The sequence below is a fragment of the Symsagittifera roscoffensis genome, chromosome 5 (assembly GCF_963678635.1).
Source record: "Symsagittifera roscoffensis chromosome 5, txSymRosc1.1, whole genome shotgun sequence".
In the NCBI taxonomy this organism is placed as follows: domain Eukaryota; kingdom Metazoa; phylum Xenacoelomorpha; order Acoela; family Convolutidae; genus Symsagittifera; species Symsagittifera roscoffensis.
The window spans coordinates 64480768-64497484 of NC_087066.1; the positions used below are offsets into that span (position 1 = coordinate 64480768).

The window sequence follows — 16717 nt, forward strand, 5'->3', positions numbered from 1 at the left end:
CAGTTATAATATGTTATGTCAATCTACCAATTTGACTCCGTATTGGGTGTTGATTTATGCATCTTAATCTAAAGCTCCTTCTCATTTCAGTGTTAATGGGAACAGTCATGCATGCAATAAATGACGCTCGTGTTTCAAAAGAGAAAAAATCGGATTTTATTGTTTCGACTTCGGTTACGAAAATAACGAAAAATTTGTGCTCGGGTGGGTTTTTTTCTTCAGCCAAATTTCTACTTTTTAGCTAGCCAATTTTGACGGAAATTGTTTATTTCATTTGAAAGCTATTGTTGTCCTGAGCATAAATTTGAAATTATATTTCAACTGTGATTATTTTTCGTAAAGTTATGGGGGTTTAAAGATTGCCAGTTTGGCCAATTTTGGTCAATTAATGCGGGATATAATTCGCGCTATTAACGCCTAAACGGGGATTTAATCCAACTCAGAAATCATTCCAAACTGTTTGAAGGACTCTTATTTGCCATATTTGACATAAGTGATTTGTTAACAGGAGCAAAATTTATCACTTTGTACTTAATATGACTCATTTTTTTTTTTTTAATTTTAATTTATTACATTTAAGTTTTTCATGTTTTTACTGCTCCATAGACCTTAAAATGCAGTCGGAACATTCAAGGCTCCACCCTGATACGAGCAGTCTTCTTTAATTTTTTATCGATGAGCTGCAACATAACACTAACAAAGAACTATCGTTGAAGCGTTTATGCCTGGATTCAAACTTACGTCAAAGGCAGTATTTAAAGCACGGTAGGTACCGTCTTTAGCAAGCTGTTCCTTGACAAAAACCAAAAGCGATTACAAAAAGAACGTTCGGCCGTTATCTTCTAAAGAAAATATTCATTAAACAATTTTTCACATAGTTTGAAGTCTTCGCAAGTTCAGTTGGTTTTTTGGGTGGGCGCGGGACTTAAAATAATTAACGAAAAATAACGAAAACTAAAGTAATCTCAAATTGAGAAGCCTTAGTCCCTAAACTTAAAAAATCGCAATGCAGGGCTTCAATTTTATGAACTCCTCTGATTAATGCCATTAACCAAAATTTAAAAACAATTGGATCTATTTAACTATATCTCCCGTTGGGTACCTAAAAAGGAATCTACCCCTATAAAAAAAATCAACGGTTAGGTGTATTAGAATTTTAAACTTAGTTACGGATTCGCCCCTCTGCAAAAAGGAGATAAAGTAAAACAAATCCAAATGATTTTCTCCTAGTTCTGCAAATATCAAAATCTAAAGTAGGAAAATCTTCTGTTTGTGGGTTAATTTAATTAAAAACATCTGTGGGGAAGGCCAGAAAAAATTTAGATGATTTTACCTAAAATAATTTTACCTAAAACCATTTAACCGTGACCGGGTCGATTTTACCTAACAGCAGTTTATCTAAAGCAATATTAACCTGTATTTAAAACAAATTTTAACCTGTCAAATCGGAAACTTAGAAAAAACGCTGATTTTTGAAGCTCAAAATTACACCACAATTTGAAGCCTCAATATTTTAAACACATTTACACACCTAAAATTTAGGGGTAAATAGTTTACACCTTCACTTCTAAACTTTAAGCACCTGTAATTGAAGAGTCTGATAACACTTTTTTGTATTTAAGCACAAATTTTGTATTTAAGCAACGCGCAACTTCAACCAAAAATCAAAAACTTCATTCAAACTCTTAGTGCACTCCATTTTGTCCTAAAAAACCCTTGACATTGATCCCAGAATGTCGAAACGACCATCAAAATCCAGCTTCTTTTCCAAACTTAGAAGACCTTGCGATCATTCAACCAGAAGAAAACAAAAACGCCCTCTCCGGAATCTGACCCGGAACCTTATCCAAAAGTTGACCTTCCTAGGGAGCAGAAGAGACGTCTCTGTCCCATTTCCAGGCTGCCTGCTGAACTAGAGTCATCTGAAGCCAAACTCGAGCCAAAACATGAATCTCCTAGCATCATGGGTGTTACTGACAATGAGCTTCCTCCTCTGCTGGCGTAGATGAAATCGTCAAGCGATTCGGCTTCAAAAACCGGCGTTTAACTTTTCTATAAATATTTATTGCATAAGATTTCAAAAATTGATGACTTGTTACTTTGTGGTTATTTTGTGTATTTTTTTAAATTCAACGTTTATTTGAACTTGTTTTTTTTGGAAAAATTAATGAAACCACCCCCTCGAAAAAATTTGACCTGGAATCTTAGATTTCTGCTGAGTAGCATGGTGCAGAAAGGTCAGTTTGAAAATTGGTTGTTCGAGACTCATCGTGCTTGCTACTCGTTGCCTTAGGTTGAGACAACGTTTTCCGGCCCAGATAGACAGAACACGAAAAATTACGTAGAATTTTCTTAGGCAGGGGCTGAAAACGGTTCTCTCTACTGAACTAACTGGCTTGTAGGTTGGTATTATCTCTTGAAGATAAGCTGCCCTGAATTAAATTACAGTTGAACTAGTCAAAACTTATGAGAAAAAGTATGTGAAGATAAACTGCCTCAGATGACTAGTCAAAACTCATGAGAAAAAAAACGCGCAGACCAAATTAGTTCATATCTTTTTTTTTGGCAAATTAGTTCCTTGAAAGCTGTGGAGAAGAGCTATTTTTTTCCAATTAGACTCATAATTTAAAGGGAGAACACGCGCCAAAAAAAAGAAAAAAATGTGCTCAAAAACTTCTAATTTGCAAACGTGCAAAACTGCGAGTTGCCATCTCGCAGATACTTTTGGCAAAATGGGAACTTTATAGAGCTTTTGTAAGAAATCAAATCGGTCAACTGAATAAAATCGACCAGATTTTCGAATTTTTTTTGAAAAACCGCGCAGCCCCCAAAAGCAATTCATCTGCAGCTACTATCGTCATAATAATCTCTTCATCAAAGGTATTTTCTGAGCAGCTGATATTCCTAATTTATCATCCTCGATTGTTTGCAATTGTTTTCGTTCTATTATTTTCACGGTTTCACTTAAATTTCTCAGCTGAAGGTTGTGGTTCAATCAGCCGACATCTGATAAGCCTAAATCTCCAAAAATCATAAATATCAATTAGAAAAAGAGATGAAAATCGCTGAGCAAACAATCAAGATGAAAGTGAGTAAAACTGGGCTGTTCAAAGAAAATATCTTCATCAAATCAATTTTGGATTTTAACTTAAAATTTTATTCAGTCTATTAAAATGGGGAGCGGTGATGAAGTGGCTGCGTCATTGCCTGTCATACGTAAGGTCGTTTGGCTTGAGGCCCACAGTGATTCGTGCTTGTTGCTGCCTCGAGGGTTAAGCAACATTACCCAGCAGTAAAATAGCCAGAAATTAACCAGGTGTTCAACAGCAGTTCTTCTTAATGAGCTGAACCCGGGTTGACCAAAATGTGCAACCGTACGTCGCACCATGCATGGTTCCATGGAAGCCATGGAAAATTGCCGACGTATTTTTATGTTAAAATAACACATTTTCCATGCATGGCGCGACGTATGATTCCACATTTTTTAAAGTATGGGGGACTTCAAACTAGACAATATTGATACTTTTACTAGGGCTGTTGATAATTTATATGTCACCATGGAAGCTTGCAATGTATGGTTACTATGGTATCAGTAAACAGCTCATATGTTGGTCTTTTCCTTTGATGATAAATGGTCCTAAAACCTGCAGAGATTTTTCATTTTCTCCAAAAATTGTTGAATTTTTTTGATTTTTGGATGTAGCAAGTTTGCTCCGAATCGCAATAATAGAACAATACTGGCCCAACAAAAGTATATTTGAAAAAAAAAGAATTTTATATTCGATTTCAATCAAATTATGCTTTTCACCCGGCATCCTTTTCACCCGGCATCCTTTCATATTTCATTGACCTTTCTTTCACAGCTGCGTAAAATTCTCGCTGCAAACAAAGAAATATTGAATGCCTTTTGTCTTTCAAAGTATTGAGGAAGCACTTGAGAAAAACTTCAAAACCTTCAGCTCAAAAAGACTATTTATTAAATTGAAAGGTCATTTTTTTGTCACAGCGGTTGTATTATTGCAATTAAAAAGAAAAGAGAACGTCTGCCATGCTGCCGATGTTTCATTTATGGCTGAATTTTCTAGTTTTGCTGGGAAACTTCGGTACAATCTTTGCTGATGAAGTTCCGAACAATTTGGCTTTTATACAAGGTTACCCATGCTCGGAATTGGACATTAGGATTCAAAAATCCGAAAAGACTCCTTTTCCACGAGAATGCGACCAGCTCTGTGCACGCACTGGAAGTTGTGAGTCATTCACGTGGTCCCGAACAAACAGCTCGTGTGTCCTTTTCGCGACTACTCTGCAGAAGGAATGTTTCGTGCGAGATGACAACCAGTTTTGGTTTGCAAAGAACTTTGCAGCTCATCGTGGGATGTTTTCCGATTATGCAATATTGACAAAGAGCAATGGATATGGAGGTTTGGGAGTTGACCCTTTGTCTCCTTTCAGAAATTGCATCGTCCATGATGCAAAAATTTGGTCTGAAGCTAAACAAACGTGCAGTGAACTTGGACTCAAGCTTTTTTCGCCTGAAAATCTGGATCAGTTTTCAATGATCCAAAGCCAAAACTGTGCTGGGATCCCCAATGAGGATCTTTGGACTGGATATTACAGAGATCCAAACAATGTAGAAACCGGAGACATTTCGTATGCTTCGGAAGACCTGCGGATATTTCCGGGAGATCCAATGTGGTCTAAAAGTATGGAATTTGGAGGAAAAGAATGCGTTCTTTACAGTTCAAAACAACAAGAAAACTCACTAGTCGTTAAAAATTGTGCTTTCTCGTTCAAGTTTGTATGCATCGATGATTCGTTTCCCAGAACTTGCGCGAACAATGGAAACGTTCCACTGGGGATGGAACTTCTTCGACTGGCTTCGTTTGGTCCTATAAATGGTAACTACTATCGAAGTTTTCTATCCACTGCGCCCTGTGAGGAAAAACATGCAACTTTTGTGGGAAGTTCGACATACGTGGACGAGACTAACTTCAACGAAGTTCAAAGAGTAGCTCGACTTGTTGAACCGAATGGCAACTTCGACGACAAAATCGCTCTAAAGTTGAGCGATGAGAATTATCAAGTACTGAGAACGGTGCGTATAATAAAAACAAAACAAGCAAAAACGGAGGAAACAAAGTTGATGCTTATGAACTACCCGGGCTGAGGTGTTCGACTCATGATTCGACCGACACGGTCGAACGGAGTCCGTTTTTGGTCGCAAATTATAACGCTCGAACGAACACTATAGTCAAACAAAGTCGAATCATGGGTCGAACAGGGTTATATCACTACTTACTGCTGCGACCATTCTCAAACTCTTGCAAAGAACAAAGTACTTTGGCGTTGGGTGGATTTTTTTCGTGGGATCTTAGGGGCGTGACACAGAATACTTTGTGGCCTGAAACCGAATGGATAAGTGCGCTATTTGATTTAAATTGCTTACGCCATTTCATCTGCCCGAAAATAACAAAATTAATAATTTTTTATCAGCATTTTTTTCAAGGAGCTTGAAAGACTCAAATAGAGCGTAGTTTTGTTAAAATACATCACTTCAAGTACAATTTCTGGTCCAAAACTTTTTATTTTCTTTTTTTCTAGCCGGAATTACAGTCTTGGCTGGGACACCCTTTTTGGCAGGCGGACCTTAAGCGCGCCGAAAAAACGCAAGTTTTTGGTCAAAAACTTCCAAAAAGTGTCTAAAACGCCTCTTTCAGCCTGTTTTTTTTCAAAATTTTGCATGCGGGGCAGAAAACTTGGCTTGCCAAAACAAGCCCTGTTATGTGCTTTAGAAGACGACCTGTTTCGGAAAATCAAATTGGTCGCCACCTAAAAAAGGTTGAATTTTTTCAAAGCGTTTTTGAAAATTCGCTCTCCCCTCGAGAAAATTCTAGATCCAATCCTGATAAAAATAGCACAAAATTACCACTTGATAGCTTCAAATTATAGTCAAAATTGAATAGTTTATATTTATTGCTCCGACCAATTGAAAAATGGGGAGAAACTTTGTATTCAGTTGTTTTATTTTCTTTTTCTTAAATGATTTTTGTTTTCCACCCAAAATCTGGTACAACAAAAAATCACCAGATCGAGCCGACTGATACAACATTTTAAAGCCTTTTCATACTTGATTTGAACGGCATCAAAAATTCTTCGTTAATTTTCTCGGTATCGGGAAAAAACAGGTTTTCACTTTTCTATTTTTAGTTCAATTTCGAGCAGGTAAAATAAGCGAACAATTTTTTTGGATCAGGATAGGCCATGAAATAAAAAACTTCAACCATTCAAAAGTATCTCCAAAAAAAATTAAAAATAAAAGAAAATAGGAAAAAAATAAAATTTAATGTTGACTGAACTTTTGTGATTGTCGAAAATGCCTAAGGTTCAGGTTTTATCTCACCACGCACAAAAAACTACACTGGTTTAAAAGGAAAGAATTTACTTAAGCCTTTTTTTTTGTAAGAATATGTTCGGGATTTCTATCATTCTATGCTACAGCAACCGGCTATACTTGTTTCGAAACTGCATTAGCCTAAAATTGGGTACAATTGTCGACATAAAATTACTATTCCATTTAGAAACTTTTGGTACGAGTGGTCGTTTATCCCAATTGGTCGTTCAACACACCAAAAAAAAACATTTAAAAAAAAAAAATCTAGTTGCCGATGACAAAAACTTGGTCTCTCAATTGATTTCTTTTTTAAATAGAAAATTTAACCTAACTTTTGTGATAAAATGTTACTTTGTTGTAGCTAATTCTAAGTTGTAACTAATAAAAACAATAAAGGAATTAAAGTGAATTAGTCTAAAGTTAAAACATTAAAATAGTGACAGATCATTCTCTCCGCCGGAGAGAATGGCAAGTGAAGGTCATACGTGAGTGACCTGTTACATAATTAAGAAAAGTAAAATTAGCAATAGATGCAAGATAAAATACGAATCACAACATTCCTGTAAGCAGGAAAATTTTTAATTAGCGCCAAATAGGTAAATACAAATTAACTGAGTCTTTTCCCCCCTTTTTGGGGAATAGAGAAAAAAATTTATTGCACAAGAGTGAAAACGACTAAATGACTAAACTACGTACTAACAAATGGCACTAGGTAATGCGTAAGTAATTAACGATGGGATTATCCGGTATCCGACGGATATGACTTTAGAAAGCAAATATGTAGCCGCACGTCTAAGAAACAATTATCACCATGAGTTACCTGGTGATGGGGTTTGACGCCCCTAAAGATTAAAAATAACTGCAATCTGAAGGATCTTGAGGAGACAATTGAGGAAAAGGAAAATTACTGTTTAACAAATCCGAATGATTAGTATGTTTAAGGTAAGGTTGCGCAATCTGAGTATACAGACTTTAAGAATAGGACATAGTGAGATTTAGCAACAAGAAGTGAGAATGGAAGGTACTTATCATAGAAAACGGCACTAAGTTATCATTTACAATTTCTGTAATCGTTCAAAAAGTTTTCAAGTTCGGTATTGAAAAGTTCACTATCGAGTTCTGAGTGCTCGTCAAAATTTTCAACTACCATTTTCAACGGTTCGTCGGTGGAAGAGGTAGACATTTGATCGGGAGATGGAGAATCCGAATCAATAATCACTAATTCCGCCGGAGTTGTAGTATCGATAGGTTCATGATTGATGTTGTCTTCGATTTCTAGTACAATTGGGTTATCTGCAGAGCCAGAGGTTTCTTGAGGAAGATCTACAACATCTATGAAGTACTTTTGAACGTACAATTTTGGTGGTTCAACATTCTTACTAGAGCGTCGAATGGTAGGAGGGTCCTTACCAAGTTTGTTGGAAGAATCGAGAGTTGTAGAGGAATCTTCTGCAGAGTCGACTATTTCGTAGACCGGGAAGTCTGTTATTGGGTACTTTTCCGCTGGATTAGGCATGACTTGCAGCTCCTGTAGTTTGCTATTTCCAAATTCCTCTGCCTGAGGTGTAGCACTCTAGTCGCGAGAAGTAGAGCTTTGGCTTGCAGGGATAATGCTTATTGGGCATTCAGTAGTTTGGTCCCCAAATTGGTCTCCGTCTTTGTCACTGATGTCCTCTAAAACCTCAGATTTGATCTTATTATTGAGTAAATTAGAGTTAAAGCCGATTCCATTTGGATTATGATATCTGCATGAGTCCGAAATAAAACGCTCTCTGGCCACATCTCTACAAGGGAAACCGCCTGCTATCCATTCTCAATCACTAGTATCGGATATTTCCGAAGGAATTAGCATAGATTCATCCGAAGCGAGATAACCTGGAGGAGTTGTCGACTTCTTCGACTGGCGAGTTTGTCTCCGGAGTGGTTTGGATGATGGCCCTGACACTCGTGTCCTCGTCAAGTTGTCTGATGATGCCAATTAGACCTGCTTGCAAGTTTTTGGATGCGGCTTTCTCGATTTGGGTTTTCGTCTCGAACACTCCAGCGTCTGACACTGCTTGTGAGTCTGGAAATGCGGGAAGAACTTCTGAGAGATTTCAATCCCCACTTTCGGCAGGTTGTCATTTCCTAGGATATTTCTCTCATGTCCTTCAGTCAAGAAGAAATGACAGTCATTGTGTGACCAACCGTTTGAGAAGATCGGAAGTATCACCATTCCAGAAAAAATTATCGCGTTGTCCGTGAATCCACAATATTGGTCCTTGGTTGCTTTGTCCACCGGATAGATTTTCAAGTAAGGGTCTTGAAGTTTCAATTCGTGTAAAACGTTTTTCTTGAGGAAACTGACTGGGCTAGCTGAATCCACTTGAATATTTAAGATTACTTGATTTTCTTTTCCGAGGCCGATATTTAATAGTTTCTTCAGTTCTTTTCCGTCATCGTCGAAGATTGTAGTTACGTTTAATACAGAATAACCGTCGTTCTCGCTTTGTCCAGATTCCGACCATGCGTTTATGACTCCACAACATTCTCTATCTACATGGTCTGTATTTACATCTGGAATATCCGACGGATTAAAATCTGTATTATCTACAATTTGGTTATTTACAATGTTTACATTTCTACGACGGGATCTACAAAGTCTAGTGAAGTGACCTTTATATTTACATGAAGTACAGGTAGTGTCCTTTGCTGGGCGGGCAATCTGCTAGATGACCTTTTGAGAAGGTTCCGCCGCACTTCATACAGGTGTTGTTTTTTCTATATTGAGAGTTGACTCTCTTTTTACGTTGAAGTGGCTGTGTGGTTTATGTACGGATGATCCGTTGGATTTAAAATTGTTTGTCAGTTTTAGCTGGTTCAAAATTCCCTTTTCGTCAATGAGTGCTACATTTAGTGCTTCTCTTGGGGGGAGAGTTTCTGTTAAAAGCTTCCTTTGGGTATCGTAGTTTTTCATGTTGTCTATGAAAATGTCTCTAATCCACTCTTCTTCTCCTGCGGCTATGTCGCACTTTTTGGCCATTTGTGCTAAAGCACCCCAGAATTGTTCGAGGGATTCTCTTTCTCGTTGTTTTCGGTTTAACAATTTGTGTCGCTCGAATGTCACGTTTCTCTTTCTTACCAAGGCGGTTGCTAGGAAGTCCCAAAATTCTTTAAAAGAAATTTATAAAAATTTTAACCTCTGTGAATTTCTGCCCAAAAATTCTTTTTCCCTCGTTTCCTCAGGCCAGGTACAAGACTGATCGTAATTTTTTATCTGCTTCCTCTAACCGCATTCCATTGAATTTCTTGGTTTCGGATTTGATGGAAGCTGATTCCTCTTCGTCGTAGCGTCTTTGCTCTTGAACGTTTCGGTCCAATCTCGACTTTCTTTGGTTGTCCGTTTCACCGTCTAATGGATTTTCCAAATTAGGGGGTTGAGAATGATGTCTCTCTGAAGGATTTAGTAAATTTTTGATGTCTATATTTTCTTTAGCGATTATTGCTAAATGAAACAGATCGCTCCAATCTTTCCAGGGGATTGGGGGATCCACAGTATGGTTTTGCCAAAATGGAGGTATGCCTCTCACGTTAGATTCGTTATTTGACTGCGCCATGATAAAATGTTACTTTGCTGTAGCTAATTCTAAGTTAAAACTAATAAAAAGAATAAAGGAATTAAAATGAATTAGTCTAAAGTTAAAACATTAAAATAGTGACAGATCATTCTCTCCGCCGGAGAGAATGGCAAGTGAAGGTCATATGTGAGTGACCTGTTATCTAATTAAGAAAAGTAAAATTTGCAATAGATGCAAGATAAAATACGAATCACAATTTCTTCTTATAAATCACAAAATGTTATCTATTTCTTCTCTTACACTAGAAATAAACAGTTTCTAGATAAACCTAAACTAAATAATTTTTTACTATATTTCAAAGCTACCAGTTGGTAACTTTGCCTCTTTTTGTCTTATCTCTAAACTTTCAACTCGGAAACTGTCAAGAAATCGGCCACTCTTTAACAAATAAGCATACTTTTTTTGTTATCAAACAAAAAAATCTAGTTTATCATCAAAAATTGATTCACGCGTATTATACTACTCGTTCTAATTGAGAGCTCTGTGGAGCAAAGCAAAACAAGCGATCGCCACCTGCCAGTGCTTTTTTTCGAACACTCGGAAGAGCTCGCAAAAATTCAGAAAAGCATCAATTTGATAAGCTTAAAAGATTTGCCTTAATTCCTCCGAGCTGTCTACTTTAGCGGACTGTTTTTTTCTTTAAATTTGTAAATTGTTGCGAAAAAAACGACAATTTTTTGTCAACTGTTCAAAGAAATATGGCAAAAACGTGAAAAATCGTATTCACAAAATTCCTTTTGGTGCTCTGCTAATTTTTTTAAATTTAGCTTTAATAACAGGTATTTGTAACTAGAATGATACTTTTTCTATGATGTTGATGGCGCATCAAACAATGCTGAGGTGTTCTCGTTTGAAGTGTGGTAATAATTACCAAACACAAAATCGTTCAAATAAAAGCTAAGAAAAAACTTTTGGGCAAAAAGCTAACTTCGCTATCGAAAAAGAATAGTTTTCCATGTTTTAGAGTGGTACTTTTTAAGTTGCATAAATATTACTTGGCTGAGTTTCAGGGAAAAAGCAGTTTCTACGACCCAGATGATGATGCTGATGTGTTGCACCTGTGCAAGACTGATTTCTTCGCAAGCAGGCAGATGGTCCGTCTCTCAGACGCTCAAACCTTTTGCGCAATGTACTCGGGTGAACTGTTTCCAAAACAGGACATCAGCCAAGAAAGAATGGCAACATTGCGGGCAATGGAATGTGATTGGTCACTTTTCAAGGACGCTGATGAAGGTAAAGTAAATACTTACTTGAAATCTACAGCTGTTGTTTAAGTTCTACGAAGAAAACACTCAAATCCGAGATTTTTTGGCACTTAACTGCATGTGAGTCAATGCGATGTTTTAACGACACATTAAGGCGCAAACATCGTTTGGTCGGTTTTTCACACAACACATGCATGTATGTACAACAAAGTTAAATTTGTATGAGTTGAAAGAGTTTTTGTTGTTTCTCTCTCAAAATTAAAATAAATTGGCGACAAAGGTGTCTTTGGAAATTTTTTTGGGTTGGTTTACCAGATATGGTTGTCGTGAGTTAGTGCTCTTTAATCATCAAAAATGAAATTCAGGATGGAAGCGGTCGAATTACTACCGGCTGAGGAGTTAGAGCAAAAACCGGCAACGAGATTTTTTGCTTTTCGTCCAATCAAATAAGACCTTGTGATCACTTTTTTAACAAAACAAGATTCAATTCTTTCAAAAGTGATTGACGATTCTCATTAAAAACTGCGCACACAGACAGTTTTCTCAAATAAACAACAATAACAAAACATTATTTATCTATAACTTTTTAAATTTAAGACTTTGAGAAGTTCAAATAACTTAAATATTTAAGTTCAAAAACAATCCTTAATTGATTTATCGCGTTCTTATTCATTCCAAACCCTTATTTGTGGAGACTTTCGGGGAAAAACAATAAAAAATAGCAATGAAAACTTTAGCTATTTAATTACCAAACTGGATATAATACTACTAAAAAAATGCAGGAAGGAAAAAGGAAAAGGCAAAACGAAGCAGTTTTCTCTATTTTTGAGCAATGTCTAACATTTTTTGGAAGTTTGAAAATTTGATTAACTTGAATATTTAAGATAAAATAAAAACCTTTTATCTTTTATTGCGTTCTCATTGGTTCTAAATCTTTATTTGAGACTTGTGGAAATAAGCAGTAAAAAATAGCATTAAAATTTTGTTTTTTAAATAACCAAACTTGGTAAACACTACTAGAAAGAAAGCAGGATGAGAAAAAGACAGTGCGAAACGAAGCAATTTTCTCTATTTTTGTGCAATACCCAAAATTAAAAATTTGTGAAATTCGAACACCTCAAGTATTTATTTTCGAAAATGATCCTCAATTGTTTCATCGCGTTCTCCGTAATTCTAAACACTTTTGAGATTTTTGGGAAAATAACAAACAAAACTAGCTATGAAAAGTTTACTTATTTATTTACCAAAATTGGATTAAAATTACTAGAAAAACGAGAAACAAGTACAGAGCTAAACGAAGCAGTTTGTCCTATTTAAGTACAGAGCTAAACGAAGCAGTTTGTCCTATTTTTGCGCAAAACCTAAATTTAAATTTTTGAGAAGTTTGAATAACTTTAATATTTACGTCAAACAAACCTTCAACTGTTATATCGCGCCTCAATAACTGTAAAACCTTAATTAAAACCTTGGGAAATGAACAAAAGAAAATAGCAATAAAAACTTTACTTATTTAGTTACCAAATTGGATTAATACTACTAGAAAATTGCAAGATGGTAAAAGGAAAAGGCAAAGTGAAGCAGTTTTTGCTTTTTTTCAGCAATAACTATATTTAAATTTTTTGGAAATTTTATCGCGTTCTCATTATTTCTAAGTCCTTATTTGAAAATTTTGAGAAGAAAAAAAGAAAAAGAAAGCGCTAAGAATTTTACTATTTTGATGACCAATTTCGAATAATACTACTAGAAAAATTCAGGATGGAAAAGGGAAAAAAACGAAAAAGAATTTTTCTGCAATACCTAAATTTATAATTTTGGGGAGTTTGAATTACGCAAAAATGTTAAAGCAAAGATAATCCCCAAATGTTTTTTTGCGTTCTCATTATTTCCATCTTCTTTTTGAGACTTTTGAGAAATAACATATAAGAAATAGCCAAGAAATAGCCATGAATGTTCTACTTATTTATTTACCCAACAAGATTGAAACTACTAGAAAAACAAAGGATGAAACAGGTACAGAGCTAATGAAAACAGGTTTTTCTGTTTTTTGCGCACTAACTAATTTTAAAATTTTGGGATGTTCAATAAACTTGAATATTTATTTTCAAAAATAATCCACAATAGTTTCATCACGTTCTTGGTATTTCTGAACCCCTTTTTGAAACTTTTGGGAAATGAACAATAAAAAAAACAATGACCTTTTTATTTAACTAATTACCATACTGGAATAAAATAATTAGAAAAATGAAGAATGAAAAAGGAACAGGGCAAAACCAAGCAATTTTCCTTTTTTTGTGCAATACCTAAGTTTTACAAAAACGAGAGAAAATACGCTCTGAACTAGTGTTTAGTTTGTTTTTCTGCAATTTCCAAACGCGGTTCTAATATTTCAGATTTGGAGTTTCATGATTTAGATTTAGACTTTTGCTTTTGATTTGGATTTAAACTCAAGAACTGATTTAGAATTAGCCTGCTTTCCCAAAATTGAGCTCTTGTTCCATTTTTAAGAAGAATAAGAATAGCACAAACATATTTTATAGTTTTTTTTTAGTCAACATGCGAAAACTATTTCGAAACAAGGATAGCACGTTACTGTGCAAAAAGCACAGAATGTTCCGACCATAGTCTCAAGATTCTCAAAACGGCGTTAATAAAACTCCAAAAACTAATTTCACTCCAGTGAAAGTAAAGTGAAGCATTAAAAAGCTATTGTAAACTGCGTAACTTAATCATAAATAAGCATGCTTACTCGTTTAACCACCCGATTTTTAAACAAAAAAATTGAAACCGGTTTTTCTGAACACTGGAAAAAATTCAAAAATTTTGTTGGAATCACGACTGAAAGAGCTTTAAAATGAAATAGCTTTCGACCCAATACGATGATTATGTGGTAACTGATTTTGCGTTGTGATCCCATGTAGAAGTATAACGATTGTGATCCCAAATTGTGATCCCATGTAGAAGTATAACAATATTTTGAGTTTGCGTGTAGCAAGGTAAATGAAACCGACTGAATTCCATTTATTCGCACCAAACACCAGAGCTTATTACGTACAAGTTAAGAATGGTTTGAACTGAGCCAAGCCTGGATCTGATTAAATTTTCCACGTTTTGGTCTTCATCAGCGAGGGTAACTTGCCACAAACCAGCAATACCAAATCTCACACCAAAATGAAAACAAAAATGAGCGGGTTAAAATGTCAATTAGAAAATAATAAATCTACAAGTTTGTTGCAATCTAATTAAAATAATCAATTTTGATTTTCGTTTAAAAAAACCCGCATATTGAAGAGTTTGATTGCCAAAGAGGAAGATCCTGCTAAGTTCCAAGGATATCAAAAAACATGAAAAAACGCTTCTGGTACTTTTTCCGAGAATTTTGTTCCCGCTTTGGATTAAGCCTATTTCTGACAGTGTGCTATAGATAAGACAACTTCCATCCCGTAGACTATTTGATGCACTTGCTGTTGGAAAAAGATTTTGTCTCAAAATGAACCGTTCTAGTCTACATTTTTCATAATCAGAAGGATAGGATAGGATTCGCTCTGTTTTTCTCAAGAAATGCAGCATTGGTGTTCATTGTTACTATAACTTGTCTCACTGTTGACGATTTGGTTTCGCCGATGGCTTGGTATTGGTTCATATCATGGTAAAAGGAATCAAGTTTCGTTCCACTGGATATTTCATACGGGTTATCAGATTCATACAGCTATGTTCCAACGTTTGGCGCATCGAAGAGAATGGAATCAATTTAGATAAATTGTGATATCTACCAGTCTCGTCAGCTATGGCATTAAAACCTAGGAGAACATGTACTTGTGGATTAGGGAAAAAAAATATTCTCATTTGCAGTCAAAAAAATGATTATACTATTTGTGATATCTTGTGGGGTCGTCTGAAAGTACATTTTGTCTTTGAGTTTCATTCTAGGTTTACTGGTGAATTTTTAAAACCTAATTTTTTTCTCTTGCTTTGAGAAAATTCTTCGATAAAGTAATGTGTCGGTAAATTGTAATCCGATTGTCTACATTAGTTCTACTGGCCATTATTTCGGCTGCTCTTCAATTTAAAATTCCTTGATCAGTAGCATTGTTTCGACCATTTGGGAAATGAGAGGAATTTTTTAATCGTGCTTAAAATAATTTTTTTTCTTTTTATGTTGAGTTTTGTTTCTAGCTTGCACAAATGAACTTTACAATATCATTACCAATAAAAATTTACATGGGATATCACTTTCGGATTATAAAGAAAAAACACTAAATGAGATCACTGTAGGGATCATGCCATTTCATATAACTAAATATTTCTGCGATGATGAATCTCCCAATTCTCGAGAAATTTACTGATTTTACTAATTAGATTCCGAAGAAAATCTCTTGCAAAAAATCTTCAAGTTTGCGCAAAGACAAAAGCCGAAAAAATTTTCAAGTTTGCGCAAAGAAAACAGCCACAGTTTTTTTTCCTAAAGCTTGATGAGTTCTAAACATAATTTGATGCTATAATCTTTACAAAATTGGCGTCGAAAGTTTTCAAACTTTTAATAATGAAAACTTGAAACTAGAAATTGTTTAAATACCCCTCCGCCTCAATGGTACTTCACTAAAAATTTCTGCCGCAAAAATGTGAATATTGCAACAACTAAGCATCATACAAAAATTTATAAAAACTCCTTTTTTAGATATCAAGTTTAAAAAAGTTTGATATTCTTTTTTGTGCTACCTGAACTGAAACTTTCTCTTTTGTTTTAAGGTTCTGCAGGTCTGGCTTTTCACATGACTGATGAAACTCAGGATGGACAATCGCAACTTCTGCTGGACAATTTATGGGAAGAAACTGAAGACTTAGAGACTAGTTAGAACATTTTTGTTAAAAAAAAACAATTTTTCAGTTCCAATAAATGTAACCTAACAAACAGAAAAGGTTTGTCTAATATGGTTTTCGAGAGACATTAAATTTTCAAAGAAAATTTGAATCAGCGGTAGAAATTTTTTTAAAAATTTTTTCAAGTTTATCTTTTTTGTTCTGTTATCACTGGTATGGTTATTAAGTTCTAAGTGTTCTGACGTTCTCACGATAACATGTACCCAAAAAGGGGATCAAAATATGATTTGTTAATTGCTTTGTTGCCGGATAGTGTTTTTGAACTGAATCATTGTGTTTTGATTTCAGTTGGTAATCAGTTTCGTCACGCCCTCTGTCAGGTTTCACAAATTCAGACAAGCTCCAATCAAGTATGGATTTTTGATGGAAATTACGAAGACGACGACTCATCACAATTGGAGAATTATCACAACTAGAGTTAATGATATATTAGTTATAGACTATAATTCAATATTTGTTTCGAAGGAGTTTATTTACATTCGTCTGTTACAAATATAAAATCTTGCAAAAATTTTCCTTAATTTTTTTGTTGAAAAAAATCTGATGCACTCAAATTTAATAGAAAAATTGATGCCTTTGAAGATTGCTTAAACTAAACAAAATAGTGTCAACCGTAGTTCCATGAA

The 16717-nt window shown here is 35.2% G+C and overlaps 1 protein-coding gene across 1 annotated transcript; it reads left to right on the forward strand.

Moving 5' to 3' along the window:
* Nucleotides 1–4036: 4036 nt before the first annotated feature.
* LOC134846830 (uncharacterized) lies at nt 4037–16507 on the forward strand. The gene is made up of 4 exons (XM_063864226.1): nt 4037–5095; nt 11019–11241; nt 15969–16061; nt 16380–16507. Exons 1-4 carry the CDS (start codon nt 4049–4051, stop codon nt 16505–16507), a joined length of 1491 nt encoding a protein of 496 aa, XP_063720296.1. The 5' UTR covers nt 4037–4048.
* The last annotated feature ends 210 nt before the right edge of the window (nt 16508–16717 follow it).

Coding starts and splice junctions, on each gene's coding strand:
- LOC134846830 (XM_063864226.1), top strand. CDS start 4,049: ATGCTGCCGATGTTTCATTTATGGCTGAATTTTCTAGTTTTGCTGGGA. Junction 5,096..11,018: donor ATTATCAAGTACTGAGAACG/GTGCGTATAATA, acceptor GCTGAGTTTCAG/GGAAAAAGCAGTTTCTACGA. Junction 11,242..15,968: donor TTTCAAGGACGCTGATGAAG/GTAAAGTAAATA, acceptor AAGGTTCTGCAG/GTCTGGCTTTTCACATGACT.